The sequence below is a fragment of the Ciconia boyciana genome, chromosome 16, assembly GCF_034638445.1.
Source record: "Ciconia boyciana chromosome 16, ASM3463844v1, whole genome shotgun sequence".
Classification (NCBI taxonomy): domain Eukaryota; kingdom Metazoa; phylum Chordata; class Aves; order Ciconiiformes; family Ciconiidae; genus Ciconia; species Ciconia boyciana.
In genome coordinates, this window is record NC_132949.1 from 10668132 (window position 1) to 10694034 (window position 25903).

A 25903-nucleotide genomic window follows, 5' to 3' on the forward strand; every position below is an offset into this window, starting at 1 on the left:
GGAGCGGCCCAGTGACTTTCCCGGCCAAATGAAACTCTTTGCTCCCACCGGACTCTCTGGGCATCACCCCTTCCCCGCACACTCCCGGCATGCCCGGGGACGGCCCGAGGCAGGGCACCAGGCAGGGCAGGAGCGGGCACCCTGCAGCGGCAGGAGGGCTCACGCCCCAGGCCAGGGCACCTGCAAGGGGGCCGGGGAGGCAGCGGCACCGTTCCGCACCGGCCGGGCAGGGCCGTGCCCGCGGGGCAGCGGCCGTCCGCGATCCGGCGCCGAGTTTTGTTCGCGCAGCAAGTGCCGGCCCCCCCGGAGGAGGGAGGGAGGGAAGGGGGGGAGGAGGAGCCGGCTCTTTGCGGGCGGCTCGGGGAGGCAGGGCCGCTCCCCGCCCCTCAGCTGGGAGCCCGCAGCGAGCTGGTGCAAACTTCAGAGCCGGGGCGGCGCAGCGCGGAGCCGGGCATGGGGTAGCCGCTCCGCCCTGCTGCGCTCCCCACCATGTAGGCGAGCCCCCGGGCGCTGCGCGCATCGCTCCGCGCCGCCTGCACCGCGTTCGCACCGGGCCGGGGGGTCGCGGCTGGGGGGGACCATGCGGAGCGCCCCGGCCGCCGGGCTCCTGCCGCTGCTCCTGGGGCTGCGGCTGCTGCTGGGCGGCGGCGCCGCGGCTCAGTACTCCAGCGACCTGTGCAACTGGAAGGGGAGGTGAGGCGAGGCGAGACCAGACCCCGCCGGGCCGGGGAGGGGGGGAGGGAAAGCGGGAGCTGCCACGTCCATCCCCGCCCTGTCGGAGGAGAAGTTGGTGCCGAAAACAAAAGGGAGAGCCCTCCCGCTGCGGAGCGGCGCAGGGCGCTGCGGTGCCCGGCCGGGGCTCGGGGAGGGAGGGGGGCGGCCCAAGGCGGAGAGCCGGGGCTGCGGGGCGGCTCTGCCTCCCTCCCCTGCGGGGAGCCGGCCCCTCTCGGCGGGCTCGCCGCGAAGAGGCGCGGGGCAGCGGCCCCCGGAGCGGGGGAGGGATGGAGGGGCCAGGGCGGGCTGGGCTCCCCTCTGCCCGGCAGCGCGGCTCGGTGGGCTGGGAGGAGGAGGAGAAGGGCGGTGCCATGTCCGCCACGGAGAAGTTTATCCCCGCGACCATCTTCCCCGCGGCCCCCAGCGCTCCGCGGAGGCGGCCGCGCGCGGGGAATCGGCGGGGCCGGGCAGGCTCCGGCCGCGCCGCGCTCGGGGCAGCCCCAGGTATCTCCCCCGGCTTCTCCCGCCGCCGCGGCCCGCTGGGGCCGGCCCCGCGATGCGGTGCACCTGCGGAGCGCTCCCGCCGCAGCGCGGGCGTCCCTCCCCGCTCTGGCGCTGGGCGCCCGGCCCGGCCCCGCTCTCGCCCTCCGTGCGCGTCCCGGCGCTCAGCCGCACGGCTGTAGCGCAGCCCCGGGTGTCGCTCCCTGCTCCCGGGAAGTTATCCCAGACTTCGTCCCGCGGAGATGATGATGATGAGCCCTGGGAGCAGGGGCTGGCACAGCGGCCTCGCTCCTGATTTATTCTAATTGCGCTGGTTGTGAAAGCTCTCCAGTTCTCAAGTGTTTATCTCCCAAATTATCTTTCCTTTAATTGCTTGTAATAAGTTTAACGCTTGTGGTTGGGTCTGTGACCTCCTCCACTGTTCATAGCTTTAAAAAGCGACTCTGCTAACAAGCAAGTGTTGCTGGGTCAGGCTTTCTGTACTTGGAGAGTCTAACGTTTTGACTCCAATATTCTGCTCAAATCTGAGTTTCTTTAAAATAAAAGTTTGGCTAGCTTGTATCAGTAGGGTATTTTGGAGTAGAGAGAATTCAAAGCGAAGAAACAGTTGGATTGACTTTCAACATAATAATTTCTTATCTGTTACTGTCTGAAACATGCAGGTGCTTGGTATTTACTTTTTTCTGAACTTTTTTTGACTCTTGACAATTGATGCGTAGTTAATACCAGTGAATCCACTTGAAGGCGATTCCGTTTGATAGGGACCAAACCTATTAGTTCTGTGGCAAACTCCTAATTGTATAATTTTGCTTTACCACCCCCCCCCCCCAGCTGTACCTGCTTTCATCCCTAAGCATCCCAGCTGCCTGTACTTACCTGGACCTTACCACATGGTACTGCACCATGTTTTTTAAAAGAACAGTGACAAACCCCTGTAATCCTGTCCTGTTTGGTTCTTATTTTTGTCCTGTCTTATTTTTGTTTTCTTAGAGGAAGCGGTGACCACCTATGTCACCTGAGCAGGGCTGGAATAAGCAATGCCTTGAGTATCAGCTAAGGGGGTGATGCTGGGGGGGAGGGGGGGCAACGGTGAAATATCATTTCCTGTAACTGAATTTGAGGTGAACTGGTCATGCAAGCTTGGACTCACTCGCCTGTTGTTGCTCTGGCGAGCCAAAGTGGTGACAGCTCCGTGATGATGCCATTGGAGGCACCGGGAAGGAAGAGCTGCCTTCTTGGCACGCACAGGTCACTCTGGGTGGCTTCACTTGTGTGAGAGACTCCTGGAGTCCAGGTGGACAGGAGTCTCGGGAGGGGATAAAGTAAACCAGGCTGACTTTGGCCTAGCTGGTAGCAAACAGGTGTCATCAGAAATGCTGGCAGTCCTAAGGCTGTTAAATATAATCTGCTTTGTCCTAAAAGACTAGCAGTTAAGACAGAAAGGTAATTTGATGTACCAGTAAATACCATCTAATTAAATATTTCATTGTGGATACTAATGGCTATATGGGTCAGAAAGGATTTTTTTATGTGGAATATAATGTTTTGAAGTCATGTGATGTTTTTTACCTTAACTAACTGTTTGAAAAACCTATGAACTTGAATGCCAAAATGTAGTCTTTCTTCCCACAGTGAAGTTCTAGGTTGTCTTGTGCTGGCAGATTTGAGAGTCTAGTTATCTCCTACAGTAAACTGAAGGTGTTTTCTCATCTTTAGATACGTGTCTATGTTAAAAGCAACAATCTCAGAGGTAGAATATTCTGGTTATTATGATTTTTTTTTCCCATTAGCTTGTGGAGAAGTGACGAACTTATATACCTGAGCAGTATGAAGAGCTTCACTAGGATTCCTGTAGGTATCCCTCATGCTTCCAGGGAAATCTGATGCAATGCACAGCTTGACACCTGCAATTTAAGTACACTCAGTAGGCCATAGAAGCATCTTAATAAATAGCTTGGCAGAGAGCTTCCAGGAAAGCTTTGTCCAGAAGAAAGCAGAAATTTCACTATTGGTGTGTGTCTGGTTATTACTCTTGCTGTAACTTCAGGTTTTCGTACTGCAATGACCTCTCGATGCTTTGGGCAAAAGTGCTTCAGTGACATGCTGAGAATATGCTAGTCTGGTGTTTTTGACTGTAGGCTGCAGGAGTGAGAATTCAGCACTGATGTGGCTGCTTACGTCCATCAGTCTTGCCCTCTGCACCAGTGGATGCTCTGGGGAAGTGTCAATGCTCTCTAGCTTGTAGTCCTTAATTAGATACCCTGAATTAGGAGCGAAAGTTCCCTGTGTTTGCTGAGGGGTGCTGGGAGGACATGGGTACTTCTAGGGCTCTTCAGAGTGTCTATAATAGAATAAATAAAGTAAATAGCTAAAGTAGATAGTGTGAATATTCCTCCTGCTCTCTTTTTCTTTAAAGAACACCTGTTGCATGTTGCAGCATAACAGTTTACTGCACCAATGCTGTAATAGATCTTTCAGGGCAGACAGAGGGGGATGGCTGAAACTCGAAAGGGAGAAGAGTGAGGAGACAAATGCAGTGATTCAGGATGTCCTTGTGGATTGGCATGAGGAAGTAGTACTTGTTGTAGAAGTAAGTCCCAATAAATAGCACAGATTTGAAAGGGAGGATGGATGGCTCATCCATCACTGTAACCATGAAACAGCTGCCCTATCTCCTTGCCATATACTTAAAAAAAAAAACACCCAAAACCAAAACAACAAACAAACCAAAACTCAAATGAGCTTGAAAAAAAAAAGGTTCCTGGATCTCTATTGTTTTCTGGACATGGTGTGTCTGATGACTGGCTAGTGAGAACTAAACATGACGTTGAACAGTCTCTCAATGTGGTGACATGTCATTTTGACAGAAAGCAAAGCGACAGGTTTTACTGGATGATGGTGGTTGCTGTTAAGTAATATGAGCATGTATTTTGAAATCTGCTTAACTTTTGAGTCATCCTTTATTATAAGGCTTAATGTGTACAGGTACTTGTGCTTGATGTATCTGTCTAATGGCATCACTCTTGCCTGTGGGATATAATTGGCTTTCAGAAGATAATTTCAGAGTCCACCCTGTTTTTTGTTTGAACAAAATGAATGTTAAGGCTTTTTTCTCTGGCAGAAATTCACTGCCTCAGTGTTGTTGGGATCATTTGCAACAGCAGTTTCACTGCATGAGTTCAGAGTTTTGCCCCTGGTATCTTCCTTCTGTTTAAGCACTCAGGCTTCAGGGTGGAATTTGCCAGTATAAGTCCTGCAAAACCTCTGCAGCTTGTTTTGTTGTCTTGAGTAGGAACAAATGATGTGTGAGGGTAGTTTGTTGCCCCTTTGCTGAGGGATAAGCTTTGCACTCTTTAATTTTACTTATTCACTGCTTGTGCATAAACAGACTTCTGTGTTTTCTGTTGAGTGGCATCATGTGCATGCTGTGGTGAAAACTGATTTTGTGGAGCAGATGTGGATTTACAGTCAACTTGAAATATCCCATTGCAAGTTAAGTTTCCTGAATGTGTTAAGTACTACTGAATTTGAGGGCAAGAGACTAAAGGTCAAAAACTTGTCGGTCTTTTCTCCTCATCTGTGTTCTTGATGTGGCTTTCAAGATTATTCAAAAGCACATGTTTGCAGGCACTATTGTTATTAAATATGACTTTTTTTCCTGAGCTTCCTCATGTAACCTCTATCAAGTGGGTCACACTGACACTCACAATAATGAGTCACGTCAACAGTAAATGCAAACCATATGGGGTTTTTTTTCCTTCTTTTACACATGGCTTCTTGTTACTTTCGAAATGCTGACTTGAATTTAAACCCTGTACAGCACCTGAATACATCTTTGGGATGGGGAACTGTATATTTGGAGGTTTCTGTTGAGAAACCAGAGCTTGATGTCATTACTTGCGCTATACTAAAATGCGTTCTTTGCCACAGATTTCCTGTGTAACCTCAGACAAGTAATTTAATACTTTAAATTTTTTGTTTTCCCTGTCTCAGTTCATCTGCTTGCAAGTGGGAATGTTGTGAAGCTTCTCTAAAGTACTGCAAAGCAGACCCGTAAGCTGCAGTGAAGGGTCTCATTTTGGGTGGTGCTCTACAGGCACAGAATAAAACATGCTTATGTTTGGGAACTAGGTATGCAAAGCGTAGGAGGAGAAACAAGCTTGGTGGTGAAATGATTTGCTCATACTCGCATAATAGGTTTGTGACAGGACAGGGACTGGGACCAAAGGATTTTTGCCTAATGGCCCAAATACTGTAACCAATAAACCAGGCTTCCCACAACTTCTTCTTTTAACTGGAGTGCCTACAGCATGCAGTGTCATATTAGTGCTTTGAGTCACCCTGGGTAAAGAACCTGCGGGGATGGTCCAGCATCATTGACAGGCAGCAAGGGTTGTTTAGAACTCTCCTCAGTTTAGGCTGTGGGCAAGCAAGTCCTGGGGATTTACTAGTCATCCTGCTTAAGCATGGCAGTTTGCTCTACTTTCACTAGCAATTGGCCCTGGGATCCCCGTGTCGTTCTCCTGTCCCATCTCTGTGATCACCAGCTCTTGAAATGACTGTTGGGGTGTTAATTTTTTGCCATGGCGTTGGGTAAGGACACAGGACCAGTGGTGGCCCTGTGCCCCAGTGATAGTAACTGGCCACATGTTCTCTTTTTTGCTGAACACCTGTACCTGTGTGTCTGCTTGTAGCCCATCGGAGCTGGGCAGTAAAGTGATAAGCTAAGCTTAAACCTCATACTGGGGAGAAGTGGGGGAACACAGTACACATACCAAAGAAAGCAGCATAGTTCAGTGCTTCCCCAGACTGGAGAGTGTAGCGTCTTCTCTGCTCTCCCTACCTCCCAGTTTGGAGATTGGGGCTGCCCAGCTGGGGCAGAGGGTATCACTAGCACCCAGAGCATCCCTTTGCTCCAGTTCACAGGGTGAGCCTGGCATCCGTCCCAGTTTCAGATCCATTGGGAATATAGAATTGGAAGGGGAACAAAGTACTCGGCAAAAGGTGGAGTCCGATCTGCGAGGCTGGAGAACGTGCTGGTTTAAGCCACCAGGAAGGGAGTTCAAGCGTACGTGTTTTACTTAGTGTGTGCCAAGTCATTTGCCACAGCTCAGCTGATGGGCAGTAACTGAGGCTGTAGTAATTTAATTGCTTTTGATCATGTGCTTCTATCCTATTTAATTTTGAAGTCAATTACTAGTGGTTTGACTTTTTCTTTTGGGAGATGATTTAAAATTGTCCCATAACATTAAGGTTGCAGTCTTGCAAGAGACAAGCACTTCTGACTGCTGCGGAGCTGGATGGGCTAATACTCAATACTGTCATAGATTTCCTGCGTTGTTGATGTGGGTCTTTGAAGGTTTGAGGTTATGACAGTCACATTACTAGCGCTGTCATTTCTCTAACTTTCTCTTTCTTTCTTCCTCCAGTGGCTTAACTCATGAGTCTCACAAGAAGGATGTTGAACAGGTCTACCTCCGCTGTTCTGAAGGGTCAATAGAGTGGATGTATCCCACGGGAGCACTCATAGTCAACCTGCGACCCAATACTTCACCTGCCTCTTACAAACATTTGACTGTTTGCATAAAGCCCTTCAAGGACTCTGCAGGAGCAAATATTTATTTGGAAAAAACTGGAGAACTGAAACTCTTGGTCCGAGATGGTGATCGCAGCCCCAGTAAAGTATATTGCTTTGCCTATGATCAGGGGGGCCTGTTTATTGAGGCCACTCCTCAGCAGGACATTAGCAGGAAGATTACAGGCTTCCAGTACGAATTGATGAACAAGGGGATAGCATCCGATTTGCACACAGTTTCTGGTGAGTTCTGGGATATTGCTCATATTTTAACATACTGTATTGGATGCATAACAGATGGCAGAGTGAGTGAGTGGGAAAGTGGTTGGGTCTGAATTTCATGTGCTTTTAAGGACATGTTTTATAAACAGGCTATTGCGGAAGAATTGATTTTTTTTTCCTGTTTTTTTTTTGTTGTTGTTGTTTTTTGGAAGCTGGTAGCAAAGGCTGAATTCCAAGTGATTCGTTAAGGGCTACATTGTGAACGATTCTCCCCTTGCAGGCGTGGGGTGAATCACAGGAGCTGGCTTTACCCTACAGTGAACTCCAGTGTGAACTGGGCTTCCGAGCCTTGCTGTAACAGTTTTCTAACTACTTTTTTACTCAGTTTTTAAGACTCCGCTGCATGTTTTGAATAATAAACATTTAAACAAGGAGGAAGTCCTTTTCCATGGTGGTTTTTTTTTCCCTCTGCAACTACTGCTACTTGCTGACCTAATTATTGCTTTTTTTTTTCCCCTAAACAAGGAAAATGGTGTGTTCCTTCGTCAGCTCTGCCTATTACACTCTCTTGAGCATTACTGTGCCATGGCAGAGCTCTTCAACACCATGACAATAGTTTTACAGTGCCGATGGTGTCTTCTCTCTCAACCGTTATGAAAAGCAAGTTTTGTAGGGAGGAGTTTTATGCCGATGAAAAGCTGGTAGGAAGGGAGAGTGGACAAACTGAAAGAGTTTACAAGCCTGTAAAGTCTGATACTAAATTGCAAGCTAAATACTATTTGGGGACAATAGCTCTAGGTGTAACCTAATTATGCTAATCAATTAGACAGTTTGAGAAGAAGAATAACTAGCATTTGTGGAGGATGACAGGGGGGGAAGGGGAAATTCTCTGTAGATGGGTGGTATCTTGCTCATGCATCTCCTCCATTCAGAATTGTCTCTAGCTTTTATCCCCAAAACCGACGAGGGGAGATTTCCAGAAGTGCCTGAGGAACAGCAGATCTAGGGTAGTTTGTCCCAGATGACTAGGGAAGTTTCAAGGCTCAGGTATTTTAAGTGGGAAGGCCATGGTGGCAACCAGATTTCTCTTTTAAAATGGTAGGGAGTGAAGGCAGCCCCCGCAGCAGGGCAGAAGAGTCCTCACAGCACTTGAGATGACTCAGCCCAGGCTAAAACCCGATGTAAAGTGAGCCTAAGACGCCCTGCGTAGGCTGTCTAGATTCTGTGGTAGTGATGCCATATGCTTTGCCTGAGATGCTATTTGATAAGCGGTGGTGTGGCTAATTAAACTGCAGCTGTATCTCCTAGGCATTGCGTCCCTCATCCTTTTTTGGGATAAGTGATTGCAGAACTTGAGTCCCATCCTCTCCCCTCCCCTGGCTTCCTTCCACAACAGGACTCTGGATTTATATGTTTGTACATTGGCGCATACTCATCACCCTGCTAGCGTTTAGATGTTGGCACACCAATGCAGATGTGTCTTTTTTTTGTGCAGATCTTAGTTGGACTGAGATGAACAGTTCTTAACTCGGCAAGACGGTAGTTGGCTGAGGGCTAATGCAGTAACCCCAGTAACGGATAGATGGCGTGTTTGCCATTAAAACAAAAAACCTATAAACACAAATATTCAAATATTTAAGTTGCCTTCTTTACTCTTGCCGTGAATGCAACTTGTAGCTTAATATCGAGGGTTCTGCATTTTAAGCAGACTTTTCTGCTTCTACATTTTACCAGTGCTCCAAAAGAAGTAGGGTATCTGCTGCAGAGCTGTTTTCCCAGTAAGATCATTTCTGCAGAGATGAATATGCTGTGCAGAATGTTAGCTATGTAGTAAAATTCCATTGCAGAAGACATTAAATACATTGTTTAATCAGTTATTCGGAGAATGTTCCCAGATTCAGTGCTTCTTTCTTTGACAGGCTGTGAGGATGGAGACACAGGCTGGCTAGTGAGAAGTCACTTAAACTTACCAAGAAAAGTCCTATACTCTATTTTTTTTTCCCAAAAAAGGTTGAAATTGCTTTTGCATATAGTAAAATAATATGCAAGAAATACTGCTTATCACTGCTGTTTTTAGTTTGCACATACATATGGTTTCTCCTGAGCTTTGCTAAAATCAAGAGGACTCACTGCTGGCGTAGTTAACATCACAAGCCAGCAGAAACTGCTGTGTTTTTAGAACTAAGTGCTCTTCATTCCACATTAAATCTTGGAGATTTTTAAAGCTGATGGGAGTTTGCTTCAGAGACTTTCAGAAGTCAAACTGAGGACTGAATCCAATTACAGCCTTCCTCTTTGATAGGCATATTAAATCACTTTTTCTGTGACTGCTGTATTTTCAGCTGTAACAGACACTGGTTGAATTTCAGTGCTGTCTTATAAAACAATGTGGTAGACTATCTGCTTCACGCTCCAAGTGTCTTGTTTGGACAGAAGAAGCTCTTTAATAGTTCATCAGCAAAGCCTTCAGGGCAAACTAGGGATCTCTATTGTACTTTAAATTATTTCTCTTGCCTTTTTTTGGATCCCCAGACTCTGGGGAAGGGTGGCAGGGGGTGAAAACACGATGAAAATGCCATACATGACTCTTTCCGCTACTCAGTCAGATAAGCACTTTTATTCTCCTATAAATATCTATATGTCTGGGGAAACTGCCAAATAGCTGCCTTATGAGGCTTCTATAGGGCAATATATTTGGGGCTCTTTGCAGTTTGTGGACCTCCTTTCTTCTGGAGCTGCTTCTAGTTTTTCTGTGAAACCTGCAAATAAATGCCCTTTACTGAGCTGTTCTTTTGGAGAGGAAGTTTACAATCAATTGACTGAAATCACTGGTGGCTGCTTCATCAGAGAGGAGGCTCAAGCCAGAGGCAAGTGCTGACCTTAAGGAGCTCAAAACTGGATGTAAGGGTCTTCATTTCTCTCCAAGCATACTTCTGTCCCCTTGGTCACAAACATGGCTTAACAGTGTTTTGGCTGTTGCACACTGGAAAAACGAGCCTGCTCATCTCTTAGTTGCAGTTTGACGGCGTTCAGCAGAGCTGGCAGTATGTGTGAAGAGATGACAAAGACGTGAGATGCTGTTGCAGATGGGGGCTGAGATGTGCTGGTGGAGCTGGGCAGAGGAGGCTTGCGCGCTTCCTGGTCTTGCTTAACGCTGCAGCGCTTTGTCTGATGGCGAAGGACCGAATATCACAAATATTGCATTATTTTCTTAGGACTGCAGAGTAGGGGAGATGACTATCATAAAAGACCCAGGTGTGGGGCACAGTAATCCAGCCCTTTCCTTGTGCAATAACTACTCGCTAACAACTTCTCTCACCTTTGCTAAATGGTGTGTTTGTTTCCTGGTGATAATTATTGTACTCTGCCCTTGAGTTTACTCTCTCTTCCTAACCTGGCACCCCAGCTCTGATTAAAGAGTATAAGTCATCTGTTTAATACTTTAATGACCTGTTGTGTCCTCAGAGTCCTGACATTGCAGGGTGCATCAACAAATCAGCAATGCTTGGCAGGGTGCCTGTGGTTTAATTATAAACCCTCAAGTTTTATTAGTGTACAGTCATTCTTTCCCACTTAATCAGAGTCTAGCAAATAATTCAGTAGAAAACCTACACAGGTTCTGAACTGGGCTTTCCCTTTTCTTGGGAAGGTTGAATGACACAGTGCAGTGTTACAATTTTCTAGATTTTGGGGGTTTAACCCTTTTGTTGGCTCTGGGTGTCCCTTATCACATTCTCTTAAGGCTTCCCTAACTGTAGGAAGTATTTGTAGTATACTGATAGGTTTTAATTCAGATTGCTGAAATTTGGTGTGGGATGGTTTTTACTGTGATAGTAACCAGCAAAAAAGTGCATTTCTGGGGGTTTGTAGTTTGTTAAGCTGGGAAGAGGAGTGAAGGCAAGCATGCTACAGCGCTTGTCACCCTTTTATGTGAGTAGTCCCTAAGAAGGGTCAGCTTGACAATTCAGACATCTTGATGGGTGCGTTCTCCTCTGGATACCCAAAGTGATGGGTGACTGAAAGTGCTTTTGATTTCAGAGGAGGTTTTGGATTGGAGCCCTGTATAATTCCCATCCACACTGATGGTCCATTAACTTCAGGTCATGCTTGCAGTAAGGCTCTGAAGCCTTGTTGTTTGCCCAACTGAAGAACTGAGGCACTGCGACATTTTGGCCTGAGGCCATTTGAGAAGCAGCAGAACTTGTTTAGGTTGTTGAATTCTGTTGATTCTAATTTTTTCTGCTTGTGCTGGAAGAAAATCCTGTGGGTCTCTGCTATACTGCCTATACTGGCGAGTAGGCAGAGGTTTTGGCAAAAATGTTCTTTGGCTGTATGGTTCCTAGAAGTTTTCTGAAGGTGATGACCCACATGAGCTTCTCAGCTGTAGTGGAGCATGTGCCTGGTCTAGGTAAGCAGCAAGCTGCTTGGATTAAATTCCTGTGAAAAGTGTGAAGGTCCCTTGATAGTAATTTGCTTTTTAAGTTCTTCAGCTTCTGTTCAACTAGTCTGAAACAAGAATCTGTAGGTTTGACGAAACATTTTGGAGAGGAAGGTCTATCCTCTTCCCCCTCCCACCAAAAGACCTTTATTTTGTTTCCTAAAGTCTGTTTCAAGAGTGTCGCATCCAAGCTCTGGATCCAGCTTTATGTAAGGTGTGTAGTTTGCTTTTCCCATTGCGCACTCATGGGGATGCCTGTAATTTGGTTGTTAGAGCTCAGGAGGTAAATTGAAAGCCCTTTCATTACCCACCCGCTTTTGTGTAGTAAAGAAGTCAAACTTTAACAAAAATGTCCCTTTATCTTGATGGCATCTACTGACTTAGTGCAGGTTCTAGTAACTGACTTATACATTTTCTTTGTTAATGCTGGGTACCTGGCTGAGAATATTAATAGACAGGAGGTACAGCACTCAGGTGGGTATCTGCAAAACAAGGCAAAACTGGATAAATCCAGTTAACTAATTAAGAACAGTATTCAACTATTTCCTGTATGCTGTTAATTCACTGGCCTGAGAAAACAGATTGGGAATTAAGAAAGCTCATAAGTATTGGGCTATGCCAGTGTTTCTACTAACAAAGGGCTTTTTGAAGCACCCCTCTTAACTTTTGATTTTTAATGCAGTTTGGGTTTGGCAGAGGTGGGGCACCAATCTGCCATATCTCTACATATATTCTCCCAGAGCGCTGTTGTCATCACAGCTTGTAGGCTCCTAATCTCATGCTTTCCTCTAGTTGCTCCCAAATATCCAATTTGTTTTTCTTTCTTGGAGGCTGAATGCACTGCTAAGCTTTGTAGCCTGAAGCGGCAGATGCGCTGGTGTATTTTTCACTTCTTGCGGGAGTGGAAACGTTCTTGCTTTTTGTCCCAGAGGCTGGTGAGCAGGAAGCTGCGGCTGGTGTGCCCGCTGTCTGCCAAGGTGTTCACAATATGGAAATCGCGGTTTGTCCCTGCTGTGCTCATTGCCACCGTTAGCAGAAGAGGTGATGGAAAAAAGCACTTGGAACACGTAAATTGAAAGTCCCTGCGACCTTTATGCTTCACAGGTTGTGCTTGAGTCATTGTGACCATCCAAGGTGTTGGCACTGTGCTACGTGGCAGGGGTGGGGGCACCGCTGTGTGCTGCAGGGTTGGCAGGGATAGATATTCCAGTACCCCCCATGAGATGAGAAAAACGGCTTGCTTTGTCTTCCCCCCCCAGTTTTCTGCACAGGATAAAACTCTCGTACCTCTTGGGGTTAAGCTGTGTTAGGGGGAAAAAAAGCAAATCTGAGTGTGGTCTGGTTTGATTTGCACAGAAGAACAGAATTGATATTGCACTCCTCCCACCAGGATTTGCTGGTGAAATGCATAATGAGCAGCAAAGCAAAGTCGAGGATCTGTTCTATAAGTCTGAGTACACATTGTCTGGGTGGCGTGTAAGGTAGGCTCACCGCTGCAGCTAAAGGTTCGCTGTGGTTTTCTATGCTTTTTCTCTCTCTAAAAAGTCAGCAGCAAGTTTTAAGAGAAGACCACCAGAAAACAGCCTTTAATGCAGTTGTTCAAAATACACTTCAATTATTGGCCTTATAAGGGACCATTTTGACACTCCTGCTTTAGGATATGTTATTTCCTGAATAGTTTTTGTGTGCTCACCCTCCTTGCAGGAAGGTCTTCTGTAGTAACTTTCATGTTTTTTCCCATAGTAAACGGTGATACAAAACTAGACACAAACTAACTTTTTATGAAAGAGTAAACAGCATTCCCTAACCCCAGATGTATTTGAAAAAGCACATTTTAAGCTAGTTTTTGAGAGCCTATCGCTGAACTGGGTGTCATGGGTCAACATCTAAATTGGTCAGGCTGGCTGCTATATAACAGGGTCTGGAGTGGGATTAATTTTGAGGAGCTAAAAACCTGCTCTAATTATTCATGTGCCTAAAGTGGTCAGATTTGCAGCGAATGATTGACTGGGGGGGAGAGTTTGAGAGCAAAGTTTTTGGGTTTCTTCCTGTGTGAAATGATTTCAAAGTGCAGTTCTGATGCTCAGGGAATGCGCGCGCTCTTACATGTTCCTAAATTGAGCAAGGGTGATGTTTTTGGGATCTGAGCCTCAATAAGGTAAAAAATGTTGAACTGAGAAGTCTTCACCTAAAAAAAAAAAAACCCCAAAATTGGAGGGATGCCCTAATTTAATCTCTCCTTCCCCCAAGAAAATGAGTTTGACAGCAGTCTCCTCTGGCCCTGCTTGTCCTTTGATGTTGCCAGGACAGTAGTTGGTTTTGCAGTGGGCAGAGGAGGTGACAATGGAGCTGCAATGATAAATACACAGCTGCAGGGGAGAGGGGGTAAGAAAATAGCTTATTTTTGCTAGACTGGCCACGAATGCCGTTAGCTTATTTCTCAACTCAGTGGGCAGTCAAAACCAATAAGCAGTCAGGTGTATTGTCCGGGCAGCTGGGGCTCTGCTTTGCTCTGACCTTTATGTACTGCGGAAGATAGTCCCACAAACAGATTTGCAATCCAACGGAGTTGCTTGGCAGTCTTTAATAATGCTCTGTGCTTGCTCTGCAAAACTGTTTAGTTTGCTAATTCCTGAGGCTGTAGTTAAAGAAGGGATGGGAGGGCGGGGGAGCCGCATTCCTCTTCCTGCCCCCCACCTTCCCGGAGGAATAAGAAACTTACTGAAACATGGGCCAAATTTTCCTGTGTTAGGGCCTTGATTTGCATGACAGAAAATCTCTTTCACCTTAATCTGCTTTAGAAGCCAGAAAATATACACTGTAATATTGCATGGCTACTTGGAAGCTACCCTGGACCCAAAGCTGTGGTATGTTAAATCTGACCTTGGGAGGCTTAATACTGGGTCAAAAAAACTGCTGCCATATGACAGGCAGCTTTGATCCAGCATTAACTTCTGGTGCTGATTCAAATTTGTGGAAGGATTTTTTTTTTTTTTTTTAATGAGTACTTCCTTGGGTATCTTTCTCCACCACTCTGACTCTTATATGGGATTTGGGCATTGACTCCTGGCATAAACTCTGGTGTTTGCCTGTGTCCTTTCTGGATCAAAGCCCTGCTGCTGGGAGACTTGCAGTGATCATTAGTGCTGGGATGTATGCATGGAGCCTGGCCTGGCTTTCCATTGCCTTAACCCCCACCCAGGATCATTCCTGTTTTATAGGATGCACCTCTGCCCCAACAGAACTGTTAGTAGCTTTACACCAACTTCATCTATGTATAAGTGGATGTGAGAAATTTAAGGCAAGAAAAAAAAAAGGAAAAAGTCCAGGCTTATGTAGAACTGGCGAATGATCTTAATATGACAGAGAAATGTGTGCTGTTAAGTAAGAAAAGCTGTATATATCTTAAAGCTTTTCCTGTTACAAATGGAAAACCTTAAGTAACTTTTTTGGGGGTTAACTGAGCAATGTTATAACACTGAACGTCTCGCTGCATGAGATGTAGCCCTTCCACAGTCCCCCTTCAAGAACAGGCTGATGAAATAAACGTGGTTTTAAAATGCAAACTGGCCTTGTTCCTTCAGAGCTCTCCCACGTACCAAAAATAACTTGATTTCTAGAAACAGGAAGGAGAAGGACCTGTGTGGATGTGAGTGCACATATGCTACTTTTTTTTTCTTTTTTTTTTTTTTTATTTTATTTAAGACTCACTTAGTCTTTGATCTGTCATTACTCCACTCTCAGGGTTTAACTTTAACCAGCCACTTTTTACTTAATTCTATTCCCCTGCTCCATAGGAGGCATTAATGGACCGGACCAAAGAGGAGGGTGGTGGGGAGGGAGGGAAGGCTTTCTGTTCCTGGTGGGTATCCAGCCTGGTAGTAGGTGCTGGCTCCAGCCCTTCCTATAGCCCTGGCAGGGGCAGAGGGAAGCTCCGGCACCAGAGCCATGCGCCTGGCTGCACAGCTTCCCCAGGGCACGGGAGTAAAAAACACCTTACTTTTCCGTTTTCTGCCTTGCAAGCACTGTATGACATCTCAGCTGAGTGTTTTGTTAGCTATCAGAGACAAAACCAAACAAGACATCAAAACTTTCTTTATAACTTTATGTTTTCCTAGATCTGATTAGTGTGTGCTTTTACAAGGCTCTGGAATGACATTTTCATTAGAAGAAAAAAGAAGTATTTTCTGAGTGAATTTTAGGAGGGGATGAGCCAAGCCATAAATCTTTGTGGGTTTTGAGTCAGTAGAAATATTTGCTTTGGTCCTGTGCTGCAGGGTGGTGGATGGGCAGTGCAGAGGTGTGATGCTACAGCTGCCTGTGCTGGGGGGCTCTCGTGGGGCAGCCAGGAGAGAGGTCCTGCCCCAGTTGCAAGGTCGGAGGAGACCAGAGGAGTTCCTCAACCGTCCAGAGGCACATCTGACTTCCAACAACTTGCCCATCCTTGTGCCTGCCCAGCGCTTCCCATTCCTAATCCCCCTTGGGCAGCAGTGGTAGGTTCGAGGAAGGAGAGAGATATTTTCTGTGAGATAAACAAATAGATATATTTTTTATGGCTTTATATTGGTGTCTTGTGCACGTAGAGCAGGAGAAATTCCCAGCAGTTACCTTGCTGCCTGCTTTTCTCTTTAATTGCAGTTAGGAAGGGGGAGAGAGAAAGCAAAGAAATGGCAGATGATTACAAATGCTGCTTGCACAGAAACGTGGACTACTGCAGTTGCAGAGACACTTCTTGTTTGCTGGGCTCTATCTTTTCTGCTGCAATTCAGATAGAAGGAATTTAACTGAAAATTTGATCTGCTTAGTAGGGCTTTTTGGACATGATACATTGCAGGCTTGACTGTAACCAAGAATTTTTATAGTGCTGGTGATGCAACGGGTAAGTGTAGGAGCTCAGCTGGGAGTTGGCACTGATCCTGTTACCATTACGTCGCTGCCCACCCGAGCACCGAGGTTTGCTATGGCAGCGTGGGAGCCCAAGGCCCAGCACTGCTCTTTGAACGCTGCCCTGGGATCAAGAGGGTGGAGAGGGTTGGGATAGTGATAGAGACTGAGCTGTGCCTGTTGGCCGCGTACGGCAGCAGGGGAGGCAGGGAAGGGGGGGAGATGGTGTTTGGGACAGGCATTATTTTTTCCTGATGGAGCAATAAACAGCCCAGAGGAGGTGGGACAGTAAGAAGTATCTTGAAGATATGACACTTCTCATAATTTCTTCTGGGTTGATGCAACTTGTGCGTGGGCCTGGAGGTAGAGTTTTACAGTGTCTAATGCTGCTTGAATAAAAACTGCTGGTTTTTTTTCATTCCTTTTTATTTTTTAAACAAACAGCTGTTTGTGTTTCTAGCTGACCTTTCAGCTTATTTGTTAGAATGGGTGCTGCATCTTGGAACAGCAAAAAGGCATTGACTCTGCAATCCCAGGGGATCCTTACGTGCTCGTAGCTGCTGAGCCAAGTTTCATTTTGAAAGCTGTTGCAAATGCAGCTTGCCTACTACCAAATCTCTTCCTCAACTGTTTACATAAATAGTCTTCTTTGGTACTTAGGGACTTTAATACCCTCTTGGAAGACATTTCTGTGAAAAGATAAATTTCTGGTTTACAGTCTCTTGTCTTAACGTTTCTCAGAACACAAAGGTCATCACATCTCTAATGGTGAGGTTTACAGTATGCTTTTTTTATTCTTTCTTTGCAGGAAGGAAGTGGTATTAACTCAATTCTCTTGGCACAATCCATGCCACAGCATATGAAAGTCTGCATTTCATTAAACTTATTTGCAGGTTTAAATTGTTCTTGGCCAGTGTCTATATTTTCCAAGTTACTTCTGGAAACTTGTACATATGTGCAAGTTGAACTGAATGTTAGAAACGAGCTAAGGCGAGGAATGAACTGGAGTTGACACTTTCTTTCCTGAAGAGGTAAAATCACCAATATTCCTGCTTCACGTAAAGAAGTCAGGGGAGAATGTCTATCGCAGCATCATGATTTTGATGCAGCTGCTGAATCACCATCTTGTCCTGTACCAGATTTTGGCTGTAGAAGAAGAGAGTCTGAGTTTTGTGTCTTTGCTCATGATCCTTGTTCTGAGCTGCCTTTTCTGCTCAGCACAGGGGCTCAGATTAACTTCCTAGCAAATATGGAGATGAATTCTTTTGCTTTCAGAACAGCACTAAACTCTGTCAGTATGTTACTCATAGCATTAACCTTCTATTCATCGAAGAAGCACAATCCCTTCGGATCCCGTGTCCGAGGCTTATTGAGCCAAGGGGCTGGGAGTAGCACAAGTCCAGCTCTCGTGTTTGCTCCCTGACTTGGCGTTTTCCTACTGACAACGCTGGAAAAAGTGCAGTGCTTGCAGAAAGCCATGTAATCCTATCCCATCCAAAGACAGGAAAACCTTGTAAAACAAAAGAGTGATGAGAGCGCTCCTCTGTGTGTTGTGACTGGGTGTCAGTAACTTCCAGCCCAGCTGTGGAGATGCTCTGTGTCATCTGGCCACGTTTTCCCTCTCTGCCTGGCTGCAGGTATTATGTTAAATGCAGGTGTGCTGGATGCAGCTCTGCTGACCTGAGCTCCCAGCTAGCATGTTCATCTTAAATTTGAGATGCACTGACGTGCAGATGCATTGATGTAGTTTAAATGGTGTTTCGCTGTGGGGGTTGTGAGTGTTTTGAGGTTGAATGTTATTTTGGCTTGCTCAGGAAGAGCTTTCTGAGGGGGTGAGGAAAGTTGAAGGTATATCTAGAAAGGAGATGACTAGTCAAAGCTCGGTAAACCAGAGTGGTTGTCAAATTCTTGTCCACCTCCACTGCAAAGTAGCAGGTCTTTTTGTTTGGGATATGAGCTGAGAGAGGTTTGTTTCATGGCAGAAGTGTTGCCCCTTCAGAGAGGATGCCTAGGCAAACTTAAGAGGAAAGTATTACAAGGATTTATTCTGCTTTTTAATTAGTTAAAGCAGGATCAGGGCAAGATTTCTTTTTTTTTCCTTGCTCATATGATGTTTGCCCTTAAACTCTTGTCTCCTGGCTAAATCACTGATCCAATAATCAGTGGAGACATAGTAATTTCTGCTTAGGACTCAGAAAAATGACTGAGAAATGCACCATCATTGGAGAAACCCCATCTCTATTTTTATAATTTGCTCTTGAAAGTCTGTACTCCGTGTTTCCAGGAAGGAGACTCATCCTATGATGCCCTTTCCAGTACGGTTGTAATTACAGAGCTGCCAGCAAGAATTTGAAGGGTGTGGGTGGTGGTTTTTTTTTTGTTTCATATGAACTAATGCTGATGTCAGGCTGAGAGCTTTCATCCGGGAGATGGGCCTGCCATGGTCCCACACTGGTACAGCTTGAGGTGCTGCAGTACAGGCTGGCTTAGCTTAAATCAACCTGGTCTGCGACAAGACCCATTTGAATGTCTTCTGCTGAGCCTGCAAGAGAAAAGACTACTTGTTTTAATCAAAATATTTAAACCTAGAACTAACAGAAAAGAACGCTCCAACCCTGCCTGGGCCTCCTCAGTAGCTTTTGATACTTAAAAGGTCTGATTGTTCTTCAGAGGATTATTCAGAAATACTAACGTGTGGGTGATGTATGCCACGGAAACTGGAAGTGCAGATAAACCAGCTCTATGTTTCCCTCCCCCACCATCCACACCTCTACCACACTGCACGTGTATACAAGCTTCTTAATAAAACCAAAGGGTATTCCTCGGTAAAGCGGTTTTCTGCAATTACTTTGTGTTAAACATTTTCACTTCTGCTTAAAGGGTGTCTCTCTTCCTGTGCATGCTGCTGGAGCAGTGATGTTGTACATTCAGCAGAGCCTACCTGGAGATGTAGGGTGGATGGAGAAGGTCTTTTAGGCTCAGTAAATGGAGCTTTGGGACACTGTGTCCTGCAGCCTGGTTGATCTAGTCTTTTGGATAGCTATGAGGTTGTGGAGTGTGTTGAAAAAATTCAGGACAGACAGAGGAGTCTTCTTACTTTATGGGTTGGAAGCTGGTTTGGGGGTAAGGTAAGGTCAGTCGGACCCATGGGTGGCTGCTGAAACACAAATGTTTCAAAAGATCAGGCCCATTCATGTGGTTTCTATGATGTCTGCAGCCAGAGCCAGCTCGTCTCACTTTGAATGTGTCCTGCAGGGAGCTGTCATCTTAAACCATGACGATGGCCCTTCAAATAACCCCCATCTCCTATTTTCAGAGGATGGAAGGGTTGTGTGCAGATGTTGCAAACCAAAGGAGGAAGGACTGGAGTTGTGCGTGTGTGTGCATTGAGAGAGAGCGGCAACACCTACCCACATCTCTCAAGGCAGAGGAGAGTCATGCTGAATTGCAGCGCTAAAGGTGCACTTAAATCCATCCCCAGTATTGGCGGAGGTCCTTTCTAGACAACTCAACTCCCTGGTGCTGGATGAGCTGGGGACCTTCTGGAGCTCATGGCTTCTCCTCAGGGCATGTCCCTCTCTCTTCCTGAGCATTTCTGCCTCCCTGCGGAGAGGACCAGGAGAGGACCAGCAACGTGTTTGACAAAGCTGTTGGCCAACAAGTGCAGTCTATTGTTAGTATCCTCCTCGGTAACATCAGGTTCAGAGGGCAAATCGCTCAAAGCAGCTGGGACATGACTGCTGGCTTGTGAGGAATGATGTAATTACATCTCCCTCTGTGGAGAGGTGAATAGAGAGGCCTTTGGAGGCACTGGACTGGGGGGGTGGAGGGAGAGGGCTGCCTCAGGTTACTTCAGGTCAGGATACTGTCAAAATCCATCAAAGGCATTCCCAGGAGAGTCGGCAGCCGATGTGCACAATGCAGGCTTTATGCCACCGGCGGTGGAGTTGAGTTATAGGCATCTGGGCTTTAGAGAGCTTCAATAAAATGTAACTTTTCTCTCTTTTTTTTGTTTTTCTTCACCCTTCCCCTGCTGCTGTATGAATTAAGGCTCTTTGGCTTATCAAGTTTAAAGGAATTAGAGCAGCTGACGTTGATACTGTTGTTGCAAGTTCATAGACTTGCTTTTGGACGTGAGAACCTGGGCAGCCCTCGAGACATTGCCAGGGAGTTGGGCATCCGGCAAACATGGCCGTCTTGTTTAGTAACTGGGCCCGTTTCCCCAGAAAATGAACATCTTCACCTGCTGTGAAGTGCTTTTTGGTATCCTTTTTTTAGTTATAAGGATGCTTCCCATTTTAGCCTGAGGTGTGTGTGTCGTTTTGACCTACTGAGGGAGGAAAACACCTGCTGCCCAATCCTGGAGTGAATGAGTGCTGAACTGCAGCTAAAATCACTAACTTGAGGCATAAACACACAGATTCCTTAATGGCTGTGATTCAAAAGAAAGTGTAGGCATTGCCTTCTCCTAAGGATTTTGTTTCTTTTATGAGTCTGTATAGGAATGAAGCTTTTGTTGTAGTGAGTGAATGTTATTTGCTTTTTAATGGTCCATTTACCTCGGCAGTAATCCTTCACGACTCGCTTTCCATCTGTGCTTGCATACCTTATTTTTGCCACTTGCAAGATATTATTTGATACTCTGTGAATGCAGATGTGGGAGTTGTTCCACAGAAGAGGATTTCTGTTCTTCATATGTCTGGTATTGCAGTGATGGGTGGTGGTAAATGGTTGTTCAATAAGCTTGACAAACTGCTGTGAGTCAGCATGGATCTGAAGTAGGTTTTAAGTAATGATCTAGTGTGAGCAATGCTGAGCACTTTTAATTTCCTTTTGCATTTAAAAAGGATGCAGGATTTTGCCTAGAGTCCACAATTAAAATGATTGGGTTCCATGTATACGTGGAGATTTGTTCATTTGATTTATTATAGTGTCAGTCTATTTAAATGGAAGGAACCACTTTTAAAGGTTTTTGTTTTTCATCTTTAATGCTGTTGCTTGTGTTGCACTCATTTGGAGAACAAAAATGGCTTAGTCATTTTGGTTTTTTCAATTTTCTGATGGGGTTGGACAAACTACAGAGATGTCTGGTCTAAACCAAGACTGTTTTCACTCAGACTTAAAAAGGCCGACGTGCCTTTTTATTATTAGATCTTTGCAGAACAAAATATCTGAAATCCAGTGTCTGAAATCCAGCTGTGGATTTTGAGGAAGTCCATCAGCTGTGCTTTGTTTTAGAGCTTCTGTCTATGTGAAAATGCTGTAGGATTCACGCAGGTTTGCAGGTTCCCTGCATTTGGTTGATCTAACTCAGGTCCTGATTGGGGCAGAGGGAGGCTGGGGAAGAGGGGCATTTGCCCTGGATGAATTTGGTAGGTGCCATGAATGAAACAACTGCATAGTAGGAGGTTATGTGACTAATACAATTTTCTCTGTCAGATGCAACTTGGATGTTTGGTCTAGCCACTAGTCAAAATCTTGAGTCTAAAAATTAAAATATCTTTAGACTGAATTTATTATAGCACTCCAATTATGTCCAGGCTTTGGCTGGCTCTGTATTTCTCATGATATTAAAGTTTCCAAGCTTTTCCAAACAAGAGAGCTGAAATGGTTATGTGGGGAAAAGAAGGGTGGTAAAGGCTCACTTGTTTCTAAAGGCCCTGGAAGCATTCAGACTCTACTAAATAGAAATGCCCAATGGATCTAGATGCTTTAACAAAATTATTTTGCCTATTCCTCATCTCTTCTTTTGGAGCTTTTTAACCTTTTTGAATTATTCCTTCAAATATCCCTGCCCAGAAATGTGCATTTTACATTCTCTTTAATCCTATTAAACAGCGTGTTACACTGCGTATTAATCATCTGACTGGAGCAAATCTGGTGGATTTGGTTCAATAATCCTTCTTTCTGGATCACTGCCTTTCTGGGACCTTGGAAAAAATAAGAGATTTGCCGTGTCTTATGTTAAAGAATGGCTTGTGCCATCTAACAGGGGAAGGCTAATAGCTGAGCGTCGTAGGCACCAGCTACGCATTGTTTAGACTAGTTTAAATCTACTTCTTAGTGCAATGGATAAACTTCTGCGGGAAGCGGGCAGGGGTGAGAGGAAGGGTGTGACTACTTGGGAATCTGGTAACTAAGTGTTTTCAGAAGTTGAGGTTCAAAAACTTAATTTTTTTGGGGTGGGGAGAAGTGGGGTAGCTTCAGCTTGGGGTTTGATGGTGGACTGCGTGATGAAATAAGCTGTAGCTCCAGTGCTTCGCTTCATCTCCAACGTGAGCCCTGCTTTGCTGTAGTCTTTGCCTATACTAATCCAGGCAGAGCAGCACGCTTGATGGGTTTTCATTTCTCTGACTGATGTGCAAGCGCCGCTTCAAGATGACATCAAGTGAAAGACGTGGGCTCTGATCCTTGGTCCACCAGTGGACAGACTTACTTAGCATTGCTGGGCAGGGCAGACCCTGACAGTAAGCAAATTCCTGAACTTGACAGGGTTTTATAGAAACATCTGTACTGCAACTACAGTACCTTCTCCTCAGAAATAGCTGGCTGAGTACAAAGAGGAGCCACATTCTTGCATTGATTAGATTAGTGCAGATATCCAAATGTTTCCAGCAGTACAGGAAATGGTCTTTGTGCTGCTTGAGCTCTAACAGATATGGGCTCGAGTTTCCGCTTTGCCTCAACGCCCTCAAATACATGCACTGCGTTTTTTTTCCTCCCCTCTTTGCCTCCCCCACTCTGTAACCTCCTGGATCTTTGATGTGGTGATAGACTAAAAGGCTTGCGAAATAGCCCAACAACACTTGATAGTAATGGTAAGAAAGAAGCTTTGCCATCAGAGTTTAAAAGGCACATGATCTTCAAAGCCTTTTTGAGAGCTTTGAATTTACAGCAGAGCATGGTGCAAATGCACCCAGTATCAAAACATATTTTACATAAGCACAGCGAGTGTGTGGGGTGTTTGCTAGATAATATATCCCAGCAGGAGCGTTAAAAAGATCCATATTCCTACTTAGGTACAAAAATCTCATGGGGGCTAGGGTTAGCCTCCATTTCTTGTAGTGTTATTGATGCCTGACAGGTCTTTGGACCACTCGTTCCCATGTGTCGTGTGTGTATGTGTGTGTCCTGTTTTTGTTTAATTTAAATACTGTTTTTTTAATTTAATATTGTCTAGTCCTTTGCTAATTCTGAGCCTTTCTCTCCAGCTCCCTGCCGACCATGCAGTGACACAGAAGTCCTCTTGGCTGTCTGCACTAGTGATTTTGGTGAGTTGCTGCTTCCCCTCTCCCTTCTCCCCTGGGTGGCTCACTTGAATGTGACATCCATAAACACTGATGGACACCTACTGATGCTTGGCAACTTCCACCAGCAGTAAATGCAGTCTAAAGGGGCTGTGTGCATGGGAGAGGGAGGAGGACATGGTGTGAAGGACCTCAAAACCGTGTGCCCAGGTGGCATTTCCCCAGGGTGGACAGAGAACGACCCAGCAACCACAATGGAAGTAGAAGTTCAAAGACTTGGGTGTATCTAGGAGAGGCCTTTACTTGCTGCCCTAAAATGGACTGTTGACGAAAGACCAAAAGTTTCAATAATTCTCCATGCTTGCCTTTTTAAAGAGGAAATTAATATTAGCTGGTATCTGTAATGGCTGAAGAACAGAAAGTATGTTGTCAGGGAGCTCTAAGCATGTATCTTGTTGTTAGAACATGTATCTTTATTGTGATTGATGCTATTTTTCACGTAATATCTAATTATTTTTGTGTTTAAATTTAATATGTGGGTGCCCTTTGCTCGACAGGTTACAAATATAAACTGTAACAAATACAAATATATCCTGGTGGTTACTGATATAAACTTAACTCTAAAAATAACAAAGGATCAAAACTGGGGCTGCTATAGTGAAATCAGTTCCCCTTGAGCTGCCTGCGTGCATGGGGCTGAGTTTGGAGCTGGTTCTTCCAGAGGGGTTTTGGGTAACTCTTCCTTACATCCATCCTTTTTCTGTTTCCAGTGATCAGAGGCTCTATTCAAGATGTAACGAACAAGGCAGAAGAGCAAGAATCCGTAATTCACGTCGGTGTCAGCAAACTGTACAGGCAGAAGAGCAAAGTCTTCCAGCTCACAGGGGAGAGTGGGAACTGGCGAGGACAAATAAAGACCCTGCTGGAGTGTGGGGTGAAACCAGGAGACGGAGATTTCCTTTTCACGGGACGCATGCACTTTGGGGAGGCCAGGTTAGGCTGTGCCCCTCGTTTTAAAGACTTCCAAAGGATGTACAAAGAGGCAAAAGACAAAGGGCTAAACCCCTGCGAAATTGGCCCCGATTGAAATCCCCTGTTTGGCTGAAGACTGCTTTTAGCATTTGGCCAGGAATATATCCTGGCCACGGTGAGAACTCTGAACAAAAACGGTAACTGAGAGAATGGACAGATCTGGAGTGCAGGCTGAGGCCCCGCAGGACACGTCTGCAGCCTGCGGTGCTGTTAGACTAACGGAAGCAACAGAGGTACGAGCTCAGAAGTCTGCCAAGCAAGCAAGGCTGGATTTTTAACCAATCTTGTCCTTATGAATTAAGTTATTATATTTTTTTAGTGACTTCCTTAGGAAAACAAACAAAGAAAACTCCCATGTCTTAATAAAAAACCCAAATGAAAGCCAACATGCCTTTGTATCTTTTTAATACTAATTTTTAAAAATGTCTTAAGCTGATGTAGCATTTGGTATGGCATATTCTGTATAAACGGCCAAGAATGTGATAGAGCACAGTAAAACATCTTAACATTGATGCTTTGTAAAAAGCTTGGTGTACAATTCAGAGTTGTTTCTTATGACAGAAATTTATGGAGCCAAACTCTTGTGTGTGTGTTCTTTTTTTATTTGAAAGAATGTACAATCGCCGCCTGCAATTTTTTGTCCAGGCTGGCAAATTCTTTCCATTCCAGAGAAATAAAGGTCCCTGGATTTGACACATGCTGTTTAAAATCTTGATTTTTTTTCTTCTCTGTAAGGCCAATCTCGGCTAGTCCAGATGTGCTCATAGATCAATTCTGGGCTGCTCACTTATTTTGTGGCTTCTCTGAGCAGAAACAGAGTTCCTGTGAGGCATTGGGAACCGCAGTGTTTTTCAAAGGGGAAACGGGAGCTATTTTTGGAGATTTTTAGACACGTGTCCAGGCAAGGCTCGAAGTGTTCTTCTCTCTGATGCCTATGGGGTTATTTCGGGAACAGCTCCAAAGAGCAGGCTGCCCCTTCGTGCTTAGCTTGAAGCTTTTAACTGTGCTGGCTGGTAGCTCGGCACAAGGCAGACGTTTGTGCCTGTCTGCGAGTCCCAGGGGCCAGGCCCAGGCCACCTTGTGAAAAATAAGCACTTTAATAAGGGTGGGCCATTTCTGCAGGCAGTGTCCCATGGGAGGTACAGGAGCTCTCTCCCCTTGTTCAGTCCCATCGTTGCCCATAACCTGCAATGTATCACTTTAATGGCACCTTCGCAAGGAGTTTTAACCTCTTGCCCATGTTCATTCTTCAGCGCTTTCTGCTGCCCCAACTTTTATTTTAGGCCATCA

General features: G+C 45.5%; 1 protein-coding gene across 1 annotated transcript; it reads left to right on the plus strand.

Annotated features, from left to right (window-relative positions):
* Positions 1–390: 390 nt before the first annotated feature.
* METRNL (meteorin like, glial cell differentiation regulator) lies at positions 391–25306 on the plus strand. The gene is made up of 4 exons (XM_072881322.1): positions 391–693; positions 6645–7033; positions 23546–23605; positions 24352–25306. Exons 1-4 carry the CDS (start codon positions 581–583, stop codon positions 24666–24668), a joined length of 879 nt encoding a protein of 292 aa, XP_072737423.1. The 5' UTR covers positions 391–580; the 3' UTR covers positions 24669–25306.
* Positions 25307–25903: the final 597 nt, after the last annotated feature.